General features: G+C 38.7%; 1 protein-coding gene across 4 annotated transcripts in view; it reads left to right on the top strand.

The window, feature by feature from the left end:
• Positions 1–1,564: 1,564 nt before the first annotated feature.
• atp11b (ATPase phospholipid transporting 11B) overlaps positions 1,565–23,126 on the top strand; it is a 48,490-nt gene continuing 26,928 nt past the window's right edge. Inside the window, exons 1-14 of one of the 4 annotated variants that reach the window (XM_085437605.1) lie at positions 1,565–1,954; positions 11,200–11,316; positions 13,098–13,187; positions 14,957–15,037; positions 15,375–15,482; positions 17,480–17,608; positions 18,166–18,269; positions 19,664–19,711; positions 19,909–19,973; positions 20,106–20,187; positions 20,268–20,418; positions 21,437–21,634; positions 21,932–22,090; positions 22,228–22,415. In XM_085437605.1, coding sequence (XP_085293731.1) covers positions 1,928–1,954; positions 11,200–11,316; positions 13,098–13,187; positions 14,957–15,037; positions 15,375–15,482; positions 17,480–17,608; positions 18,166–18,269; positions 19,664–19,711; positions 19,909–19,973; positions 20,106–20,187; positions 20,268–20,418; positions 21,437–21,634; positions 21,932–22,090; positions 22,228–22,415 — 1,547 coding nt within the window. In that variant the 5' untranslated portion in view covers positions 1,565–1,927. Of the gene's footprint in view, positions 1,955–2,673; positions 2,848–11,199; positions 11,317–13,097; positions 13,188–14,956; positions 15,038–15,374; positions 15,483–17,479; positions 17,609–18,165; positions 18,270–19,663; positions 19,712–19,908; positions 19,974–20,105; positions 20,188–20,267; positions 20,419–21,436; positions 21,635–21,931; positions 22,091–22,227; positions 22,416–23,126 lie in introns of those variants that run through there. The other 3 variants (XM_085437606.1, XM_085437607.1, XM_085437604.1) reach the window with 3 other exon arrangements.

The following is a 23,126-nucleotide window of genomic DNA, read 5'->3' as shown; positions in this document are numbered from 1 at the left end:
AAAAGTACACTTAGATTACACAAGACATTTTCCTGAGAGTAAATGATTCAAATCAAAATAAAGGATTGGTTCTTTTCTCTTTCATGTGTAGGATGAGCTTGAATCACTATTTTTAGTTGCTTTGCAACCTCGGCAAACAACAGATTAACTGGAAAAAGAATTTCTCTGACACATTTTAGAAATGTAATGTTTTCATCTCAACAGCTGAAATATGCACAGCCCTGGCAGCCTCTCACATTAAAAACTGACATACTGTTTCCAGTCCAGCTGTCAGGTAGGAGCACCCAGATGTTGCTGCTGCAGTGGCGTTATGTAAGCCAATGTAAACCAGAGATTTCCCTTGCAGTCACATGGGCAGAAACACTGAGCTTCAGTCTCACACACACATGCAGACAGATAGCAGATTATCTGCAGGATTTGCAGAGTAAATCTGCTCTTTTAAAAAGTGACATTTCTGTTTTTACTGGATGCAGAGCAGAAACACAAAGCACACAATGGGGCTTGTGTCACTGGTTACTCTGTACGTGATAGATGACGAGGCCTTAAAGGCAAGACGTTGCGCACACAGTCACTCTCGCCTGCTGCTGACCTAAAGCAGTCTTAATCCCGGGTAAATGCATATCGGTGGCTTTTGGCTTAGTTTGTCTGTTTTTTGTTTTTTTGTAAGACTGCCATCATGAAAAGTCCAGCAGAAATCAGATAAACTGTGTGCTGTAGACATTAGACTCACTCTGGCCACTTAAGGAGCAAAGGTGAAGGTACTGGGGATGATGCAAAAGCATGCAAATACATGGGCGTCTTTCCTTTTGACAGCAGGCCAGAAACAGAGGAGAGGAAATGCTTGGGCAGCTGCAGCTGTTCTGGTCCAAATATAGCTGCTCGAACACATTGATTACACAGGATCATTATCACTTGCCATTTGCTCTTCTTCACTCTTCATCAATAGAAGTATCATGTTGGTGCTTTCGATCACGTACAAAGAGCATGGTGCAGTCCTGAAACTTACAGATACATAAATTCTCAAGCATTCCACGTTAGGTATCATTTTCTCTCTATACATTATCGACTGACTGGGATGCAGCCAAGTATTCAAGGAGGGAGGGGAAGTAATGGATGGACTAAGATGACCTCACTTTATGTGAGATGCCTTACAAGAGAAAATCTGGAACAACTGGTAGTTGGGCAATTTTAGAAGAAAGAGATAAAGGATAAAAGATAAACCGACCAGTTTTTCCAGCTCATAGGTAGTTAGGTTTTACTTCAGGAGATGATAAATAAACAGTCTATTAAGATATTTAAGATACACTAGAATAAAACAAATGCACCTAAACACAATTTCCAGCTCCAATTCATACAAGATTCGCTAGCTGCCTAGTAAGCTACCTGGAGAACCTTGCACGATCCCTATTATACCATACATCTGCACTTTAATAGCACAGCTGAAATTCTTATATACACTATGAACTATGTGGAGTGAGGTCTATCCCGCACAGTATGGAAAATATCTATCCGGCTACTGTATCTGTCAGTCTATCTAGCTATCATTTTTAATTGCAGACAGGCAGGGGGCGTGCAAAGGCCACCGGAGAGCAGCCAGAGCTGTATCTGCACAGGCTGAGGCTGCTGGCAGAGGAAAAGTGATCGTGGCAGAGGAGAGATGTAGCAGCGCTGCTCGGTGGGACTCTGTGGCCAGCCGTCTGTCACTTCTTTTAAAACCAGAAATTGTTTTTGTCGGACATTACCGTGAATGGGAAAGATTGAATGCATCTTATAGCACAGTGGCGCCGTGTGAATGTGTCGTGTAATGCACCGAGAAGGATTGCCTCTCGGGGGAAATATTTATGTTTCGGGACGGTTTTGTTGGAGTAGCTAGTTGCTAGCGCTGGGCTAGCGACTGTGCTGGCTACTTGGAACGTATTCTGCAAGGATGATTCGGTGGATACGACAGCAGCTGGTAAATGAAACCGCACGTTCCATCTTCTTCATACATACCGCTTTCCTCTTATTAGTTCGCCACAGCAGCCAGTCTCCTTACGTATTGTAAGGCTTAGCCCGCGGAAAGCAGAATAAACTTTATTTAGAGAGCAAGCTAACATAGCCAATTGGCTGTTGCTGATGTGTTCAAAACATTCCATTTCCCCTTAGTGACAGTCAGGTGTAGGTTACGTTAGCTAACAATTACCTTATCTGCTAGCTGTCAGTAATAAAGAGTTTAGACCTCAACAAGAGACATTGGTTGAGTTCAAATTTGAGCTTGAGGTATAAGTTTGGTTCGAACTTTGATAGCATTTTAACAACTGTCGGGTGATTTCCGTTACTAAATGCACCTGAGAGTTAACTACCTTAACACTAGCTAGCTGGCTAACAACGTCAAACTTGGCAAAGTTATAAAGCGTCTCTGGCTTGCTTTTATCTAGTGTTAACGCACAACTTTCGCTTAGACTGAGCTCAGTTTCAAATGTTCTATTTAAATTTTGTTCAGGGGACTAATAAACTATCTTTAACTGAGCTAGTTAAGACGTAAGCCTCAACACTCGAGGGTAATAATTGACGTTAGCTTGTGTTATTTTAACTTTATTTCGGCCCACTTCTTTGTTCCCTGCTTTCCTTACATGATCTATATCTGTATGTATTATTTGAAATTGAACTGATTTGATTCGTCACACCGCATCCTGTTTCTGCTGTAATCACCTGTTGTTTGTCTGCAAACATGACGGTCGCATTGACGGGCGAAGGCATCAGTTAAACCACAATAGTGGCCCGTTTTGGTACAGTAGAAAGAACGAGTTCTGAATTATGGCTGAAGAAAGCTACAGTGTCACGGTGCTTGTGGCTGTAATCATGAAGGTCTGTGTGGTTATTTCACTATGTTTAAGCAGAGTTGGGATAAGAAGCACATTCAGTGATCGGCAAATGAGAGTGGCGTGACCAGTGGTGAAGAGCCATGTGAATGAGTGATTGCATATTATGAGATTAGCCACACACAAACGGTTGATGTCACCATGTCTACTGAGTTTAATCAGTGTTGGGGGTGTTTTTGACCTCTCCCCGCTCACTGTGCACTCTCTGTAGTTAAGGTTAAGTTAAAGTGACACTTATTAAATTTTATGAGTCATGCTCAGCTTCAAGTTTGCCTGTTTAAAAAAAATCATTTTTGCTTTTGGAGATTAAGAGCACCACAGAGAGTTAGGGGTCTATTTAGAAATGGTACATAGTCTCCTCCTAATTTAAGATAGCTCAGCTCATTTGACCCATCCCGCCTAATTGACCTGGCTGCTTAATTAAAAGTGTAATTAAAATGCACCTTATACAGCTGGCCTAATGAAAACGTTTGTTGAGGGGCATTAGTCTGACCCAAATATCAGCTGGACGGTAGAATGGGGATGTTTGTTCACTCATACTATTTATCAGCTCTTTCTGGTGGAATGAAAAGGGAGAGGGGGGAGAGAGATGTGACAGGTTTTCATTGTCAGTCTTGGTTCAGTTACACTATAAAACAAACCAGAAATTAAAGCATGAAGAATGGTAGCAAAAAAGCAAAGTCTTTGACATACTAGTTTGCAAGCCTGGGAACTGGGTTTTCTAGATGTCTTTATGGAGACTTAAAGTCTGTATGTTATTGCTGACAGATATTAAAAAGACTGGTATAAGTCTTCCTGAGGTTTTGTATATAGTTTAAGTGCACTATGAGAGAAGTATTTAATGAATTACCCTTGCTTTACCAAGTCACGTTAATCATGATATAATCATGAAAAATAGAGCAACTATCAAGAGCGCAAATGAGCAAAAGGAAAAAAAAACATCTGTCTATAGTACTCATCTGTAGTCCATTGAGCAAATGGGAGTTTCCTACATTTTTTTGAGTCTCATTCAGGCTCTTTCCTGGATATTGCTGCAGCAGCCCTTGTAATAATCCACTGACACGCAGCAATAAAACATCCTTATGTCACCCATGATAAAATATCATTCCTTACTCTCTAGCCCTGCTCTGACTACTCTGTTGCTGTGGGTTGTACAACAATATTTTTTTTTATAATATTTTATATTTGGTGATGTAGTCCATCAGTTTAGCTTATATGCAGTTTATTTTATTGTATTGCTGTTGTCATCAGTCTTATGTTTAAAACTAGTACCCACTGTACATGAGTACATACTGTTTATTGCCCCCCCCTTTCTTTTTTCTTTTTACAACCACCTCACTTTTTTGTTAACATTTCCATTTACCGGTAGCTCATCGCGTTTGATTAAGTGCCACTTAATCTGTAATATGACCCCTTGGTTGTGTTGCGTTGCCATTATTCAGGGCTGTTCCCCCAAGGCATTGTGGGACTTGTAGGCTTTATGTGGGGACTAATTACCTGTCAGCCTTCAAATTGATGGGGGTATAGAGTCAATGGATGAAAACAAGCTGATTTCAGCTTTATAGTTTTTAGTTATAAGCCTACTTTTATCTTCATTTTCAGTGGTATAATGTTCATTTTTCATACAATGTTCAAAATATATTTAATGCATATATGGTTACGTGAAGGTGTTTAACTCAAAATTGTGAGGTACACCTGGTAGTGGTGTTAAAAATTGAGTAAACCCAGCAGGAGTAAAAGTATCTGTTACTCATCTGTTACTTGTATCCATCCACTCTCAGATTGGCAAGCAGTTTTCAGACATTTGTGCTATAGAAATAGAATGTCATAAATTACTGCACTTTTCACTCTAGACTTTACCTTATGTGTTCGGCTTATTACCGCTGGTCCTCAAAACAACAAACCATGTTCAACTGTTTAGGAATATTTTATTTTAAAATAAGTCAACCTCTTCATGTTATGTCTATCCAAACAAATGTCTGCAGAGCCTTCATTAGATAAACTTCCTGCTGCACTGCAGAAATCTGTAATCTTATATAGCAGAGCTGCATCGGATCCACAAAATGCTTTGGCAGCTACCTTGTGAATTGAATTAGCATAAAATTAGTCATTTTTAAGCACAAATGCCAAGTTTGTGCTTTGTGCCAAATGTCAAAATTGTAACTTTTTCTGTATCATATACAAAAATACAGAATATCTTTTAGTCCTTGGACTGTTGATCAGGTAAATAATCCAAAATATTTCCATAGCCATAGTCACACTAGTGGTTGCAGACTGCAGCGCGACTAAAATTGTAGGGCGGTGAGTTGTATCTATTTAACTTTGGTATGTGTCAAGATGGCTAAAAGATGGTGTCGGTCTGTTGTTAGGTTGCAACTGAATGGGGGAAGTCGACAATTACGTGCAGTTTGTTTGAAGTGTCATTAGCTTAACGCTGAACTATAGAGAAAACGGATCCTGTTAAAGCCGTAATGCTGGACTTGCAGAAGCATCGACTGAGGTGCTTCTCTCAATGTTCTCTTTAACATGAGAACATGTTTGTTAGAGCTACGCAGGTTTTTGTGCATTTGGCCATCAGTCATTTTAACTGTAGTTATTGTTCACCAAGATATTAATGATTGGGTAACTTAAATGTTAGTTCCGTGTCGTGCTCAGGCAATTTCCACAGTTGCCTGAAAAACTGGGTGACAAATAGGAACAGAATAAATCTCCAGTAACTGTTGTCTGGATTGCTCACAGCAGTTGCGTAAAGGTGTGTTAAGCATGATGTTTGCACTGTTAAAATTTGTAACTGCTTTAAGCTCTCTGTAAGGATTGACTAATTTTAGTGACTCATCTGTTGCTTTTCTGCCTGTGGGGAATTTTTTGGCTTACAAAAGTTACTTCTTGGCCCCTCACCATCTGCAGTTTCATTTTCTTTAAAAAGAGAACATTAAAATATCCCTGGTTAAGAATTCACAGTGAGCTGTTGCTTGCCATTACTAATAAGACTAGAAAAGTTGCAATATACATATTGCATTTTTATACTACTACAAATAACACTTGTGCAGTAAGCCATTAAGTTAATGGTTTACTGGTTTAATTTAATCATTAAACATTTGTCTACTTTTTCATTCCAATCCAAGACATTTATTAATGCAGTGCTACTGGGACAAACAAGAAAACAAAATGCTTAATTCTACATACTTTCCAATCTCCAGTTGCCCATTAACTTGAAGTAAAGGACAAATATCTCACTAAGACAAATCCACCTTTTAGCTGATATATATATATTCATTCATTCATGAATGATCCGGTCAAATAGACCTTTGTTTTGTTTTTTAAACTGCTGCTCAGCCGTCAGTAAATGAGTGTTTGCAGACAAGTTGGTGTCTTCCCTTCAAACTACAGACTACTTAAATAATCTACTGTGGATTTCGTTAAGCCAATGGGAAATGCACTCCCTGTCTTGTGATCGGAGGATGCCAGGGGCTCAGGATATTTATGTTACTGAGCCCCAACATGTTTTACATGTGTAAACACACACACGTAAAACATCTTGGGGCTCAGTGCCTGTGTGCCCTTTCCTTAATTCTGCAACCACTTCTTCAAAATCCTAATTGGTCATGGTGTTACTACAATGCAGAATTCAGCTTCTTCGTGTACTTTCAACAATGCCTACTGAGCTGTGTATATCAAATAACTGTTGAACAACAGTTTCTTAAAGTTGCTGCAGTGGTTAATTGACCAATGTTTATATAATTTTATAAATGTAAATGCAGAAAAAGAGAGAGAGAAAATTTTCCCTCTTTTTTTCTCTGCCCATTTTTTTAAAGCTGTGAGCTAGGGGTTGGTGGTATAAATGGTATACGGTAGAAACAATATAAATTTGGCCAACGGTAGAGATTTTTACTATACGCTACCACAATAGCGCATGTTGATGGTGTCATCATCAAGCTGCGCCTGTTTTGGTCGAAAGCATTGCAGCGGCTGCAAACAACATCATCTGCAAATTATGCTGGGCGACAGTAATAGCAAAGAGACTAAGCACTTTTGGAATAAGAGGAAAGCCAAAAACTGCGCTTCCTCCACTTCCGTACCATTGATTCAATAATGCCGAATTCTCTAGCACCCGCTCTATTCCCGTGCTGTTGCAGTATATCAATGACTAACCTCATATTGTGGCTGGATCTCAGTTGTTCTCCTGACTGAAGTTTGGTCCGTGTATAGCATCCTGCTATGCAATTGCATTTGTCCCTAACCAGGAGAAACCCTCACGTTAATTTTTATCGAGTGGGAAAAAAGCGTTCATCCTTCAGCTTCACTGTGCTAATGTTATGCTAACGTAGCTGTTTTGCTAGCGATTACGTAGGACATCATTATATACCAGCTAGTCCATCTTTCGTAACCCTACAAACGTCACTGCTTAGTTTTCTGTCTTCATTTATGTTGGAAGTGATAGCAGAGCTGTACGTTTTAATTTTTTCAGATATCTCAGTCAGAACATGGCATATCATGTTTAGGTGGAAGCTAGCGAGCTAACTTCCTGCTAACTTCTAACTCCGTTGAATTTAATAAATTCTGTTTTCATGGATGCCTGAATGTTAAACTTAATTGTTACACCTGGTAAAGCAGCAATTCTGATCATTTTAATAAAGATGAAAGAATTTAGACAGTTTTTAACTCTCAGTGATGCCGCAATGTTCGTTTGACTTTGGGACCTGAAGCAGACAGAGGTTTTGGACCCAGATTACTCCACAAGGCTCCTGACTACGGTAGCCGTAATGCTCCGACAATCTATCAGGCGGTGCGGCTTCATAGCTTATCAAAGTCGTACTAAAACATTTTTGAGTGCCGTGTACTACATAAAATCTGTTTTGAGGTCAATAAGCACAACCAGAATTCATACATAAGGCGCACTGTCGATTTTTGAGAAAAATTAAAGGATTTTAAGTTTGCCTTTATAGTGTGTAAAATACGTTATACAGAAGAAAAGAATATATCGCGATATACAGTATATCATTACCGCACATGCTTCAAATTATACCGTGATATAGATTTTAGGCCATATCGCCCAGCCCTACTGTGAGCAAATAATACAAAAAGAATAAATGAAGAATACTGAAAATATTGTTTCCACAAGTGGATAACTGATTTGATGCCATCACCTGCATTGCCCATTGGCTGAGTTACTGTATGACAAAGTCATATGAGCTAAAGGCTAACAGGTGTTCTGTTATTCAGTCATTGAACTGCATGTGCTGCATTCATTTTCACGACGGTCAGATGGGAGAAAGATGAAGAGACTGAGAACATTACAAAGTGCTAATGGTTTACATGTGTCCCTGAAAAGAGGTTGATCTTTCTGGGAGTGTAGTGACGTAACCCAGATACATTCCTTTTTGTGTGGTCGGGTGTGCATATTGCGTCACTTACATTTGTGAATAATAGGAAACGCCTCCTTTAGTCATCTGTGTACAGCAGTTGGGTGGGGTTTGTCAGACCAGTCAGCGCCAGAAAATCTTAGAAATGTCACTTGTTGAAAAGTTCACCTTGTTTGTCATTGGTGTTATTTTTCTTACATGTTGAGGGTGTAGTGACTATCAAAGACCTGCCAGAATATGCTGGAGATTTGAATTGCTCAATCTGAATGTAAATATGTTAGAGGTACGTTTTAAGTTGCATGTTTATGAAATATTTGCAAGTGACTTTAAACAAAAAGTGCTGCTTTAAAAAGAAATGGAATGCTTTAAATGTGAAATTTTAATATGCAAGTAAAACATGAAAGGTTGTTATGTAATTATATACAGTTCAACCAGAGTATTTAAGTATGGAAGTTAGCTTTGGACAGATTTATGTTGGAGACAGATTGCAATTAGAACATGGCCTCAAATGCAGATGTCCTGCAGTTTGTTTATGCAACAGAGGGAATTATGAATGTATGGTGCACAATTGTTGCAGTATTATAACAATGTGTCTGAAATATATCAAAAACTGTCTAATCATATCCTCCACTTATATCACAAACAATGAGCAGACTAGCCGAGAGTCCAAACACAGCACTGTCCTGAACACAACACAGCAAACCCTGAAGCAGATGAGGTACAGCACGATACCTCATCGTTCTCACCTGAACGATATGTGTCGCCACTCATACAATACTGCCACGTAAGTGCCAATGTAGGAAGACAAGAAGTCAAAAGTGGAAGCAAAGACTTTCAAGCTTTTTGAACTGTTGCAACATCTCCCTCTGTATATCTGAGGGAGATATCTCTGAGCTTCTGTACTGAAATATTATTATGGCAGTAAAAACCAACATGATCATACCCTCGTGTCTTCAACCCAGATGCAGCAGCCATGGTAGAATACAGCAGGTCAGAAAAATTGAGGTGCACAATATGAACGTGTTTGTGTAGTTCTCAGTTAACAACAACATGGAAGTCTAAAGAGCTTGAAAAGCAGGTTGTTTTTTAAAAAAAAAGATGTTTTTCCTCATATTTAAGAGGCTTCTTCATTTCTAAGTCCAAGGTATTTATCTCTAGTTGAGGTTGTCGCTTAGGAAGTGGTTGTTGACCAACTATTAGTTGTGTCATCACATAAGCCAAGATGTGAAAAAAGGCATCGGCCATTACCATCATGATTTCGGGTCAAACCACTGTGACACCTTGCCCCACCCTATCGTGTGACCTATTGAGGTCACCTGATGTGAGTGGGGGTTAAGGCACCTGAGAATAGATCTCAAGACTTATCAGTCCAAAAACCGAGAAGATATATGGTTTGTAAGAGGAATAAAATAAACCATCTATGCCACTCACTGAACAGAGTTTGTGGCTTACGATACCAATGGTCAGTGACCTACAATCCAGTCTTGAGATCCCTTCCCATGTCCCTCAACCCCCACTCACTGATGACTATATCTTTATGGTAAGTGGGATTTACACCAGCTGTTTCTGATCTAGTTATTCATGCCTTACCACATTGTTTGCAATAAGGCTTGTCTGCATTCAAGTTGATGGCATTGCTTGTAAAGTTGTTTTGCTTTCATAAATGTGTTATGTTGTCTAACTGTCTGAAAAAGTGAAAATGATTTGACTCTAGAGCTGTGCGATATGACCAAAATTTCATGTCCCGATAACGATATAAATCACAAGAATGTAACATTTTCTGTAAATTCTGTGAATCTCGGGCAGCTCGACTTGCGCGAAGTGTTTCCAGCTGAGCGTCATGAACGTGGAGTTGAGTGTTTTAACTGATGCATGAAACGATACATTTTTTAGACATAAGTTGTAACGGACGCCTTTTTTTTTTTTCTTTTTTTTTTTTTTTTTTTTTGGGAAGTATTTATTACACAGCGTGCTGCGGGGAAAAGCCTGTTCTAACGTTTGAGTCTAAGGTATATTTTTAGCACCTGATGGCTCTTTTTTGCTTCTCATCCGTAAACATTCTGCAAACTCTTTCACGCGATTCAGTTTATTTTGAAAAGTCTCAACAGGATCTTGAGCTTTATTGTGAAAGGTTTACGTGGAAAAAAAACAAGCGGACACGCGATGGTTTTACTGTCGTGCATAAAAACAGGCACTTGTCCATCTGTAGTGTGGTTATCTTAAATATAAGAGAAAGAGAGAACTTAAATTAATATAGCCACTACAGTGACCATCAGAACGATGAAAAAATATTGCCGTAAACAGTTTATTTTGCGACACCACGAAATAAACAATAGCGTAAAATGAAACGATGGACGTTTTTATATCGTCATCCGATATATATCGTTATATCGAACAGCCCTATTTGACTCTATACTAAAACTAAAACTTTTACCAAGTTTGTTGCATATGGCTGGCTTTTCAGAAATTTGCTTTTAAATGGAAACATACAGTCATCATAAAACAAGGAATGCCACATTGCCATATTCTCACTCTTGATATGTGTATTTACATTCTGTAACAGTAGCGTCGTGTCTGGTATTGCTTCTCTTTCTGTCTCTTACTGTAAAATCTATCAAGCCCCAAACTAAGCTGTGCTGCACTCAACAAAATAACAGCCCACAGAGAAATCACTTTACACTCCCAACTATACAGCAGCTGAAACCACAATGAATAGAAGAACAAAACGTTGCCCCAGGTGGACTTTAGTGCGGTGTAGACTTGCAGTGGTTTATCACACCACCAACAGTATTAAATAACTTGGTTTAAAATAAGATCATAATATTGCAATGACATCATTAACTGCAATTTTATAGTTAGTGTGGTGTTGAAGTGATGATGTTTTAAATCTGGGTAGCTATACAGTTTTGTTTTTGTTTTTTTTAACCTTTCCTTACACTTGTCTGGTGTTTCTGCCTCACCCTTTTCTCCCTCAGGGCTTTGACCCCCCTCATCAGAGTGATACCAGGACAGTGTACGTAGCTAACCGTTTCCCCCAGAATGGCCACTACATACCACAACGCTTTGCCGACAACAGAATCATCTCATCCAAGGTATGTTACAATTATGATCTTAAAATTTGTGTCAAAAGTGCAAGGGGAAAAAAAACCCCCTCTTGATATGAACGCTAACATTTTGCAGTCACAGCAACTATGGCTACAGAAAAATTGTCATTCAGAGAAACTCTAAACTCAGTCTGGTTTCGGACACCAGTGTTGACCAGTGCTAAATACATTAGTGTGTATCTCTGGTGTGGTAGGAGAGAGATAAGCTTAAAGTGTGATTTGTTGATAACAGGATTAGCACAGACAGAAAACTTGTGTGTTGGTGAGAGGCTAGGTAGGTCAGCTAGAACACTGGCAAGACAAAAGGATAACAAAGAAAAGGAGCTAGGGCCTGCCTCCAGCAATCATGACTGTCATTGATTAGCTGGTAGATTAAATGATTGACGGGAGGGTTAAAGCACCTGCTTTAGTCAGGCATTGATTTGAAACTGATTTTGGATAAGGTAAATTCTGCCATTCGTGTGTACTCATACAGTTAGGTCCATATGTGTTTTATATTTTTCCTCTTTACACAGCAATAGAATTTCTTTCAATTAAGATTAGCTCGAAATGCAGAGCTTTGATTCAAAGGGTTTAACAAAAACATTGCATTAACTGCTTAGTAATCACATTTTAATATATGGTCCCCATTTTCAGCTGCTCAAAAGTTATTGGACAAGCAACTGACAACCAGTTTCAGGCGAGGCTTCATTATTTTATGTTAAATGGGGGTGACCTATATTGGCTGTTGACTCCAAATATTCAACTTGTATAATATAGCTTGTCAATGGAACTCCTAAAATGAGCTTGTGAGGTATGCGACACACACAAACAAACACACACCGTTTTTGCTCACGATCACGTTTTATTTATAATAACAATGCGTCGTGACAGCTCGTCCCAGTCCAGCCCTTTCAGGAGATGAGAAGAACTTCAGGAGGGGCCACATCTACAATCTAGTACAATAACCCAGGCACTAGCACAGGCATGTATGGGTGATAGTGGAACTGGGCTGCTAGTGTTTACTGATGATGTGACTGCTGATAGAAGCAGCAAGATGAATTGTGAAGTGTACAGGGCTATACTCTCTGCTCAGAGAGTATCTTAACACAGCATTGATGATGTCCATAGGATCCAGAAGTCATTGACAGCAAAGGATTTTCATTCAAGTATTAAAAATTCCTGTAATTTAAAATGATGCTTCTTTACTTCTGAGCCTATGGAAATTTGGGACTTGATTCAAGTCTTGATTGTTGGATTTTAAAATCCATTGTGGGTGGTGCACAGAGGTAAAGCTTTCATTCTTCAGAAACTTATGGACCTAACTGTCTGTAGCATTTTATCTTAATAAAGTAAGAGAAAGACTTAAACGGCACATTTATTGAGTAAATAAATGTGCAAATGAGCAACCAGTAATCAGTTTATCTGAAGAACACTTTAGCTCAGCACAGCTGCTGTACTCCTTTATCTCAAGCTCCAATTTGGAAATGTCAGTGAACACTCTAGCCATAGACAAGATATTTTACAGGGGTAATCAGAATATCATTTAACTATATTATTGTATTCATGTAAGGTCTTAAATATGGCCAGTATAAATACGACACAGTAAAAGTGTTTTTTTTTTCTGCTCTAATAAACAGTTGCTAGTACAGTAGTTTGAATACCTCCAATACACCATCTATGTATTTGCAATTCAATTCCTCTGTTTTACTTAGTAAAAAAGAACCTTTAGTAGCAATTATTCTGTCCCAGTAAACCCTGAAAGATGTTTTCTTTTTTTTTTATTTCAGTATACAGTTTGGAATTTTGTCCCCAAGAATCTGTTTGAGCAATTCAGAAGGATAGCAAACTTCTACTTCCTCATTATCTTCCTTGTACAGGTAACGATACACAAATGCATGTGAACACTCCTTGACGTATTTCCTCCTCTTAATACAAATGCCTGTGCTCGTTCTTGTGCTTCCGAGCATTGAGTGACTCATCGACTTCTAGGTACCAGAGCAGAGACTGGTCTGCCTCTGTATGAAAGCGACACACTTACTCACTTAGTAATATGTGTGTCTTTGCAGCCAGCCCTAAGCATTAGGCCTTCACTGTGCATCAGTCATTTTATGCTGAAGTAGGATTTGGCTTTCAAATTTTTAGCCTTCTGATTTATTCTGCACTGTGTAGTGAAGCCAAAGCAATCGCCTTGACTCTATTTCACCCACTCAACATGTCAGTGAGGCTGAAGTCACCTTAGCCTCAAATCACTGAGAGAGGGGCCTCTTTTCATCTAAGATGGCCAATTTGACCATTTAAAGATTGCTTTAGATGGGTTTCTAGATGACTGGTGAATTCTTCTGTTAGTGTAGCCATTTACAGAAAGTGTTTGTTAAAGTGTTAAGATATCTTTGATCTTTTCCTTGAGGCGTCTTCCTTTTAAGCAAAGTTTCACTTTACATTCAGTGTTGCTTGCCTAAAGCCTTTGTGGTTACGCTTGAAGCCTAACAAATGTTGCACATTTTCCTCACATGAAAAGTTTGCAGTGCAGTTGTTTTTTATGAACATGCATTGTTTACATTCATGAGTAATTATTTACTTTTTTATTTATTTATTGGATGACTACTTCCACCTGTAGATTAGTGCAACATAGGGCTGCTCAATTAATCGAATTTTAATCTAAATTACGATCTGGGCTTTCAACGATCATTAAAAATGACTGAGCCGATTATTAGCACCTCCCTCGTGCTTTACTCTCGCGCTGCTCCGTGTGGCAAATCGAGCGCACCTCTCTGCATGTCGAACACGCGTCACAACAATTAAGAGGACCCGAGGGAAGCTCGGAAAGCTAAGCAGAAGTTATTTGGAGAGGAGAGTGACTGCCGTTGGTTGAAAAGAGAGGTAAAAAAAACTTCAGTGGTTGGAAACATTATGGGCTCGCAGAGTCAGACGTGGATCAAGTAGACATAGTGTGTAAACTTTGCTACAGTGTCGTAGCTGCACCACAGAGCAACACTGCAAAGTTCACTAAACATAGATGTTTACATTTTTCATTTATTTCTTATATTGCAAACATTTGCACTGTTATCAGTATTTGCACACTATTTTATATTATTTTTTGACAATCTTTAAAGCCATTATTCAATACATTGTTATTGTTAAATAAATATCATCAAATAATTGAGATCTCAATTTCAGTGAAAATAATCGTGATTATCATTTTTGCCATAATCGAGCAGCCCTAGTGCAACAGTGTGAAAGAGTTGCCAGAAACCTGCTTATGAAACACCCCCCAATCCAAAACTAATATCCACTAATAAAAGCACTGCTCAATGGCACTAAATCATTTTAGCTTGGTCTTCAGTTTCACACACTTTGCTCAGCATTTCGTTGTGATTATTAAGACCAGGATATGGGGTGAGGAAATATAATATCCCAGTGACCCTGCTTACAAAGACAGTAATTCAAAAGTGTATGTGAGACTTGTTCTTATCTGATCGTTGACCTTTAAGGGAAGTTATACGGGTTTCCTGTTTATGCACATTGGCCACTACTTCTGTCGTATTTTTCAAGTTGCTCGTTGTTGCAAAAACCACTACCACTTTTACAGTCCCTTTTTTTTAGTTTGGCATCATCTCTAAACTCTGTTTTGTATTTTTCTTTGAAGTTAATGATAGATACGCCAACTTCCCCAGTAACCAGCGGCCTGCCTCTGTTCTTTGTGATCACAGTAACTGCCATAAAACAGGTGAGAACATAACCACATAGCGGCTTCCTCTTCCTCATGAAAATGTGGAACAAACATGCATGCGTCATCAATGATTATTGTCTATTTGTAGGCAAAGCTCAAAGCTTTTGTTGTTGTACAGAGCACATTTGAAATTATAAAGTATTGATTGAGAACATTTGAAGCATTCCTGTTTCTGACATTAAACACGTTTGTTTAGAATAACTTGCTAAATTTGGCCACTTCTGTTGATCAGTTTCTAGTAGTGCCACACATGCCACACACACAACCATAGTGGGTAAATAAGATTATTTTAACCACCTGCCATCTGCAGTTTGTAACTGGTTGTGTTTCACAGGGCTATGAGGATTGGCTGAGACACAAGGCTGACAATGAGGTGAATGGGGCTCCAGTGTTTGTGGTTCGCAGTGGAAGTCTGGTGCAGACGAGATCCAAGAATATCAGGGTAAGATCATCAAAGTTGTAAAGGACCTTAATCACGCCAGTTATTCCAGTTTAGAAAGAATTTCTTTGGTCCAAGAAAATTATGGTATCAAAAAAAGCTTTTTGCAACTCCTAACGACTCGTAACTAACTTTAGCTTGGATGTTAAAGTGTCATTTCTTTAAATTTGTTCCCATCTAAAGCTTATAAATTCACTCTAACACCTAATTTCCCATGGTACAGTATGCAAACACTCAGAGACCTGTTCAAATAAACCCTGAAACGGTGATATGATTCTGTTCTATGTATAATTGTATTTGTATAACTAGCTGCAGCATTTGCCCTTCAAACACTGTGTCATTTTATACCTCGGCTTGTCTGGTAATGGTGGTTGTGTGATGATTATAGGTTTTTCCTGATCTTATCTGACACTATGGAAACACTGTGGGTTGCATGTCTGGGGTCATCACTAAAGACATCACTAAATGTGTACTTTAGTAAAAGAATAAATGAATCACTTGAGGGGTTTTTTCCTCACAGGAAACTAAGTGCCAACAGGAGTGAAATTGTTTAATCTAATACAAAGGATGACTAGTTGCTTTGTGTTTGGTGACCTTTCAGAGTTAATTGTCCTCAGTCTATGGAGAACTACATCTACTTCTAACCTGCTACTCACAAACAACATCTAACTGCATAGCTTCTATTAAATAAGTAACATATGTAGTGTTGTATTACTCTGAAAAGACAAAAAGCTAAAAATTACAAACTGTAATCAAAGGAGCTTGCAAAGAAAAGCGTCTGGACTTCTTTAAGTTGCTTGAAGACGTTTCACCTCTCATCCGAGAAGCTTCTTCAGTTCTAAGGTCAAATGGTGGAGAGTCCCAGATATAAACCTAGTGGGAGTGACCCCCTACAGAGGGACAAAAGGACCCCCTGATGATCCTCTACTCGCCTGAGCCAAGGTGTGAAACTGGGCGTGGGTGATTGGGACCCACGCCCAGTTTCAGAGGTCCTTTTGTCCCTCTGTGGGGGGTCACTCCCACTAGGTTTATATCTGGGACTCTCCACCATTTGACCTTAGAACTGAAGAAGCTTCTCGGATGAGAGGTGAAACATCTTCAAGCAACTTAAAGAAGTCCAGACGCTTTTCTTTGCAAGCTCCTTTGACAACGATGACCTGGATGACTGAGAACCTTCACAGACATACAAACTGTAATATAACAATTAAACATATTGTCTAGAGTGTGAACAATACAGAGTTTTTGTTTGATTTCTGTTCCCACACAAAACATTTGAAACACTCCCAGCGAACTAAAATGCTTCACAACACTTCACTAACCAGTGAGAACGCTCAGTACACTTCTTGGCCAGGCTCTGGAGTAGTAAATAACGTGGAGAATGTACCTCTAACATTTCCATTTACCTAGGCAAATGTTCAGGCAAAACTGTATTCTTTACGTCTTTATGTGGTACTCTACCACATCCTCAAAGCACACCTGACTACAGGACGGCGTGTAGATCTTGCAGCGTGCGCCTAGTACCTGGGTCACATTGACATCAGAACACATTGTCACAATACAAAAACGGCTCTGGAGCTTGTTTAGAAGCAGAGTGAGCCAACATCCTCCAAAGGGTCCAACTGTGGGTGTTTTCATGTACGCTAAAGAGCACAGAGGTCAAAAACAACCAAAAATAAACACATTTGCAAATTTCGATAATAGTTGCACCCCAATCATTTTTAACTTGCCTACAATATATATTTCTTAACAAAGTCATTTAGCTATTTAGTTTTAAACATTTTTAGATTTCTAAAATATTTGTTTGTGTGTGTGTGTGTACTTAGGAGAAAAACTATCTGTCTGAAAACGTGTGATAATATTGCCTAAGTGATGCTAAACGTATTTTAACTCAATTAAACATCACCGTAAATGTGTGAATACAATTATTTGACAATCCAACTGAAATATAGTGAAAAACTGAACAGACTTTACCCTGTGCCTGCTTCTGTCTATCCATCTAGGTGGGAGACATCGTCCGTGTGGCTAAAGATGAAACGTTCCCAGCAGACCTGGTGTTACTGTCATCAGATCGTCCAGATGGCACCTGTCACATCACCACAGCCAGTCTTGACGGAGAGACCAATCTCAAGGTCTGACAATAATATGAGTGGTGCTGTTAAACATACTTGGAGGTGTTTAAATCTCTTTAGCTTTGTCACTGAGTTTTCAGAAGCTATTTTCACCTTCTTTTCTTTATCGCAGCTCAAGCAAATACTAGATTTTTGCTTTGTTGAAGTGACACTTATATATTTCACTGTATATTTCTGTTTGGGTCATTTAAAGTATTATTTACATAAAAAACAATATTGAATTTCAGTTGTTGCAAACGTGCTGACATGAATGCATGGCTAATAACCTAGTCAGGAAAATGTGAAACCAATTTTATAAATCGTCTGTGATCTGAGTCACTGCAGTGAGTAATTTTTTTGTTTTGTTTTTTTTTTTTTGTTTTTTTTTTTGCTTTTCCTCTCATTTTATCCGTGAGTTTTCACTGTTTTTTCTGTTATAATTTTCCCATTGCTCATTCAGAAAACCACATTTGTCCCACTTGAAGCAATGCTTCCCAGCCATCACTAATTAACCTGGTGTGTGTGTGTGTGTGTGTGTGTGTGTGTGTCTGTCTTGTCTGTCTTGTCTGTCTGTCTAGACCCATTACTCAGTGGCGGAGACATCAGTCTGCCAGTCAGTCTCCCAGCTGGAGGCATTGCAGGCTGTGGTGGAGTGTCAGCAACCAGAACCTGACCTATACAGGTAATCGTCAATTAAGTGTACAGATCCTTCAAGATAAATCTAAGGGTATATTGTGTGGATTCAGACAACAGATGTTTAAAAAAGGTACTTAGTCCCATTAAACCACATAAGAAAAAAAAGCAACAGCAACTTTTTCTGGGTAACTAAAGCAGTCAGAGGGTTATGTAACAATTTGAAAAAGCTGCTCAGAAAAAAACATGTTTACCAAACGTCTGAAGAAAATCTCGTAATACATGAACAAGGCATCTCTCCATATGTGCAGGTGCAAAAGTAAAAAATATAAATGGTTGCAAGTGCAGGTGGATACTTAAATCTGAGGAAGAATTGGCAAAAATCCAGAGGTATGAGGGCAGATGCACCAGCTTGGGTTGTGTTTGGGTGGAGAAACCTGATTGAGTATACAGTCTTAAAAATTCCACTATGATAGCAACCTTTCCTGTCTGTTTGAGAAACTAAAATCTGAACTGTTACCATTTTTTTTTTTTTTTTTTTTTTAAACTATTAGAGAGGAATGCACATTGTGTCTGAAAACCTTTTCAATGTGGGATCCTATTTGATAAAGTAGCTCAAGAATTGCCTGCGAGTTAATGTTCAACTTGAGGTTGGTGGATGAAAAAAAACCAAAAACAAAATCTAGCCAGGAAATTATTGTCACAAGACCACAGCTGAACTTTAAATGTAGGATGAAGATTACAATAGACATTCAGACTAATCGGTATTTATCAGTCATAAGATGTAAAATGTTTTGTCATGCTTGGACAAATGGCTTCATTATGTAACTCTCCATAGGCCTAATTTATATTCACAAAGCACTGATTTATGTTGACTGTCCATTAGGGTGTTTTTTAGATCTTTATTGTAACTTGTCTTTTTTTTTGTGGCATCTTGAATGTAGAATATATAGATGCAGTATTAGAGGTCCATTACATTTGCTGCTCATTATCACAAAATGCATAACAATAAAAAAGAGAGCTTTTTTGTTGTCTTTTTGGGAAAATGCATTTGTTTCTTTATTATTTTTATTGTTATTATATATTATTAAAATTGCATCTGTCACACATTGGGTCGATATAGTCTGACCAAAATTTAATCTCTGAATGTCAGCTTTCTCTGGCATTTCTATTTGTCATTTCTTCTAAGTGCTCTATGAGTCACAAAGCTTCCTTAAGCTGCAGAGGCATTAATCCAATTACTTAAATATGTCAGAGAATGGTGGATGAATAAAAATATAAACATAGGCTTTAAAGTAATTTGGTCATCACAGTGCATGTAAGTCTCAGGTTTTCTGTCCTTTCCTGAATTTTTCCTTTTACTTTGTGCATACGAACAGAGTATCCTGTTTGGTTTATCAATCCACTTAACTCTGTTTTTTCTTTCTTTCTTCTTTTTCCCAGATTTGTTGGTCGTATGACGGTGACTCAGCATGGGGAGGAGATAGTTAGGTGAGATGAGTTTTCTGTCTATTATAGTACCAGCTATAAGCACAAGAGCTAAGGATACAGCACCATTAAAAGAGAGTGAACATAAAAAAATAAATGAAAATTGTTACTTAAATATGGAGACTGTGCATTCATTGTAAGATGCATAATGTCATTGGATACAGATACAGATGTATTTTTCTCTTGTTTGTATTTGTCAGACCGCTGGGTCCAGAGAATTTGCTGCTGCGAGGGGCCAGGTTGAAAAATACTAAAGAAATCTTTGGTGAGTCAAAATAAAAGGAACAAAAATAAATGGTTCAGCAAAGCACAAACTTCACGTAAGAATGAGGCCGATTAAGAATTCACATTTTTCGCTACATTTGGAAGTATGATTTACCTTTTTGTGCTGTTGCAGGAGTGGCTGTTTATACAGGCATGGAGTCCAAGATGGCACTCAACTATAAATGCAAGTCCCAGAAACGCTCTGCCGTAGAGAAGTAAGCTATTTTATTATTGCTTTTTAAGATGTGCTTAATGAAGTCTCCAACTTAATATTTCCCAATGTTCACGATGTCAGGTCCATGAATACCTTCCTCATCATCTACCTGATCATCTTGCTGTCCGAGGCCATTCTCAGCACCATCCTAAAGTACGCCTGGCAGGCTGAGATCAAATGGGACGAACCTTTCTACAACCAAAAGACAGAAGCGGAGAGAAACAGCAGTCCGGTTAGTCTGCTTTGTTTTCACGACCAGAGGAATGCATTCTTATTGATCTGTTTTTGTGAAGACTGCAGGCTATCGGCTCCAGAGATTAGATGAGTTGAGATTTTAGTTGACATTCCACTTCTTCTCTCTGTTTACATTTGCACCCTGCGCTGTCCTTCACTTTCTGATCCCCGTAAAAAGGGGCCTATAATGTAATGTAGATGTAAGTTAATTAATGGTAAAGATTCTTTGAATTGACATGCACAGTACGTCTACAAAACTACTTGTGTTAGTGTTTCTAGATTTTGTGACAAGACACTAGAAAGGAAATGCCTGTCACTGGGCCAGCCTATCAGCCAACCTGCCAGCAGTAATCAGTCACGGGGAACAATAGCCCTTATGTATTGAGACAGCAAGAGATTAAAAAATAAAAATAAAAATCATAGTTGTGCACAAGCCGTCCTGCTTCCTGGACACCCAGGAAAAAAACCTAGGAAATAATAAAGCTCTTGTAAAGTCTGAACTCTTTCTAATATCCCGGTCCAAGGATAGCTAAACTTATATTTGTAATATTAAATCACACATTTCTGAGAGTCCTTCTTGTGTCTATAATGCAGACAAACGTATATCTAAGTCATTAATTATAATTTCTTTATTTTAATTAGCATGTTAGTCAGGCTCACATAAAGGCTTATACAGTGCAAACATGGCTTTTAATAGCTGCTCATATGTTCAGTCTGTGCTCCTTATCCTTTCCTGTCAGTTAAATAATCAGTCCCTTAATGTCAGTGAATTACCTCGCCTACTTTGGTTTCATTATTCTGTATATGGCTGAGATATATGTAAGCGAATTTATTGAAAGACAGTCTTAATATTCTCCTGCATTTTTTTGTAATGCTTCTCTCATACAGTTTATATAATTTCTCTTTCTTGCAGCAGTGCAAACGACTTGCATGTATATAAATTTACTTTATACTTTTCATTGTACTGCTCTCTTGTCCTCTCTTTAAATAAAAAAGAATCTGTCATGTTCTTTCAGATCTTAAAGTTCATCTCAGACTTTTTGGCTTTTCTGGTGCTCTATAACTTCATCATCCCTATCTCGCTCTATGTTACTGTGGAGATGCAAAAGTTCCTTGGCTCTTTTTTCATTGGCTGGGATTTGGACCTTTACCATGAGGAAAGTGACCAGAAAGCTCAAGTCAATACCTCTGACCTCAATGAAGAGTTGGGACAGGTATGAAAGAGGAATGAAGATGCCTATGTATGCATATTACAAAGCACACCCTGAACATGGATATGCATGGATGTCCTGCTGTATCATCGGAGTTTTAGTGTTGTATATAAAAATAGCATATACTGTAAAATATTTTACATTTATATGAAATATCATGAATTTTTAGTAATTTAGAAATATGAACCGGTTTGAATCGGTGAATTACGTTTATGTACATATTCAGTATACAGCATACAACTATGCCGACTTTAATGGTTAGTGTACTTCTGTGAGCATCTGTGTGTTTCTGTTTTTCAGGTGGAATATGTGTTTACTGATAAGACGGGCACACTAACAGAAAATGAAATGCAGTTCCGCGAGTGTTCGATTAATGGAACCAAGTACCGGGAAGTTAATGGCAAACTTTTACCAGAGGGAATGACAGACGACTCGCCAGATGGTTCTATGCCTCCCCTGGTATTGCATATATATATTGCAGGCTTGGTTCTTTTCTTTTTCTGTTTTTTTTTTTTTTAAATAACATGCTGTGTTTGTATCCATCAAGAAAAGAGAGAGAGAGAAAATAAAAATTTATGTCTCATCTTTCCTTCCAGATGGGTGACGAATTGTTATTTCTCAAGGCAGTGTCACTTTGTCACACAGTTCAGATCAGCTACGACCAGTCAGACTGCCTGGCTGTGGGAGGAGACCCATTCTCCCATGCCAACGGGGTCTCTTCCAGTCCCATGGAGTACTACGCCTCTTCACCGGATGAGAAAGCTTTAGTAGAGGCAACAAAAAGGTAAGGTGACACTTGAGCTTCCTCTTCTGCAAGTTTTAGGTTCACAGGTTAAAATTTATGCACAAAAAACAGACTGACGAAGTTGTTGCTGTGCGTTGTGATGTTAGACATTAAGAGCTGGTGGTTGCACCGGACTGCAGAGGTTGCGACACAGGAAATGTGTAAATTGTAGTCTGCATCCCAGTAATGCCACAACAAAACGTCTTAAAGGTCTTTATTAATTTAAGGATTCCTCAAATCTTAGTCTTCTTTAAACTTTAAAGATGAGTTTGGTTTTGTCTGTGCCTTTCTAGATGGGTCAGTGATTGGCACTGGCAACTCACAGCAAGGTTTGTTCAAACCCCAGCTGGGGTCCTTTCGTGTGGAGTAAACACGTTTTCCCTGTGGCAGTGTCACTTTCCTCCAGATACCAGTGACATGCATGTTAGGTTAATTGGTGATATCCTAAATTTGCTGTGGATGTGATGTAGAATAGGTGCAGTCTAAAGTGCTGAGAACTGGAAATATGCTATATAAATGAAAGTGTATAAGAATCCTTGCTTTGACATGATTCATACTGTACTGATTGTGTTAGCTGCAAAGGGAAATTTGGTGGGGGGGGGGACACTGAGGTTGGGCTGCTGACCACTTGTTCCTTTCAGTGTTGCAATAATACTATATGGGCAGCAATTCAATATCCAGGAAGCGATTCAAAAACCCAAGCTGACCACT

This window comes from Copadichromis virginalis, linkage group LG17 (genome assembly GCF_057382275.1).
Source record: "Copadichromis virginalis isolate Kocher_CV1m ecotype Utaka linkage group LG17, C_Virginalis_male_GT1.1, whole genome shotgun sequence".
Classification (NCBI taxonomy): Eukaryota; Metazoa; Chordata; class Actinopteri; order Cichliformes; family Cichlidae; genus Copadichromis; species Copadichromis virginalis.
This window is presented reverse-complemented; position numbering and strand designations above follow the sequence as displayed.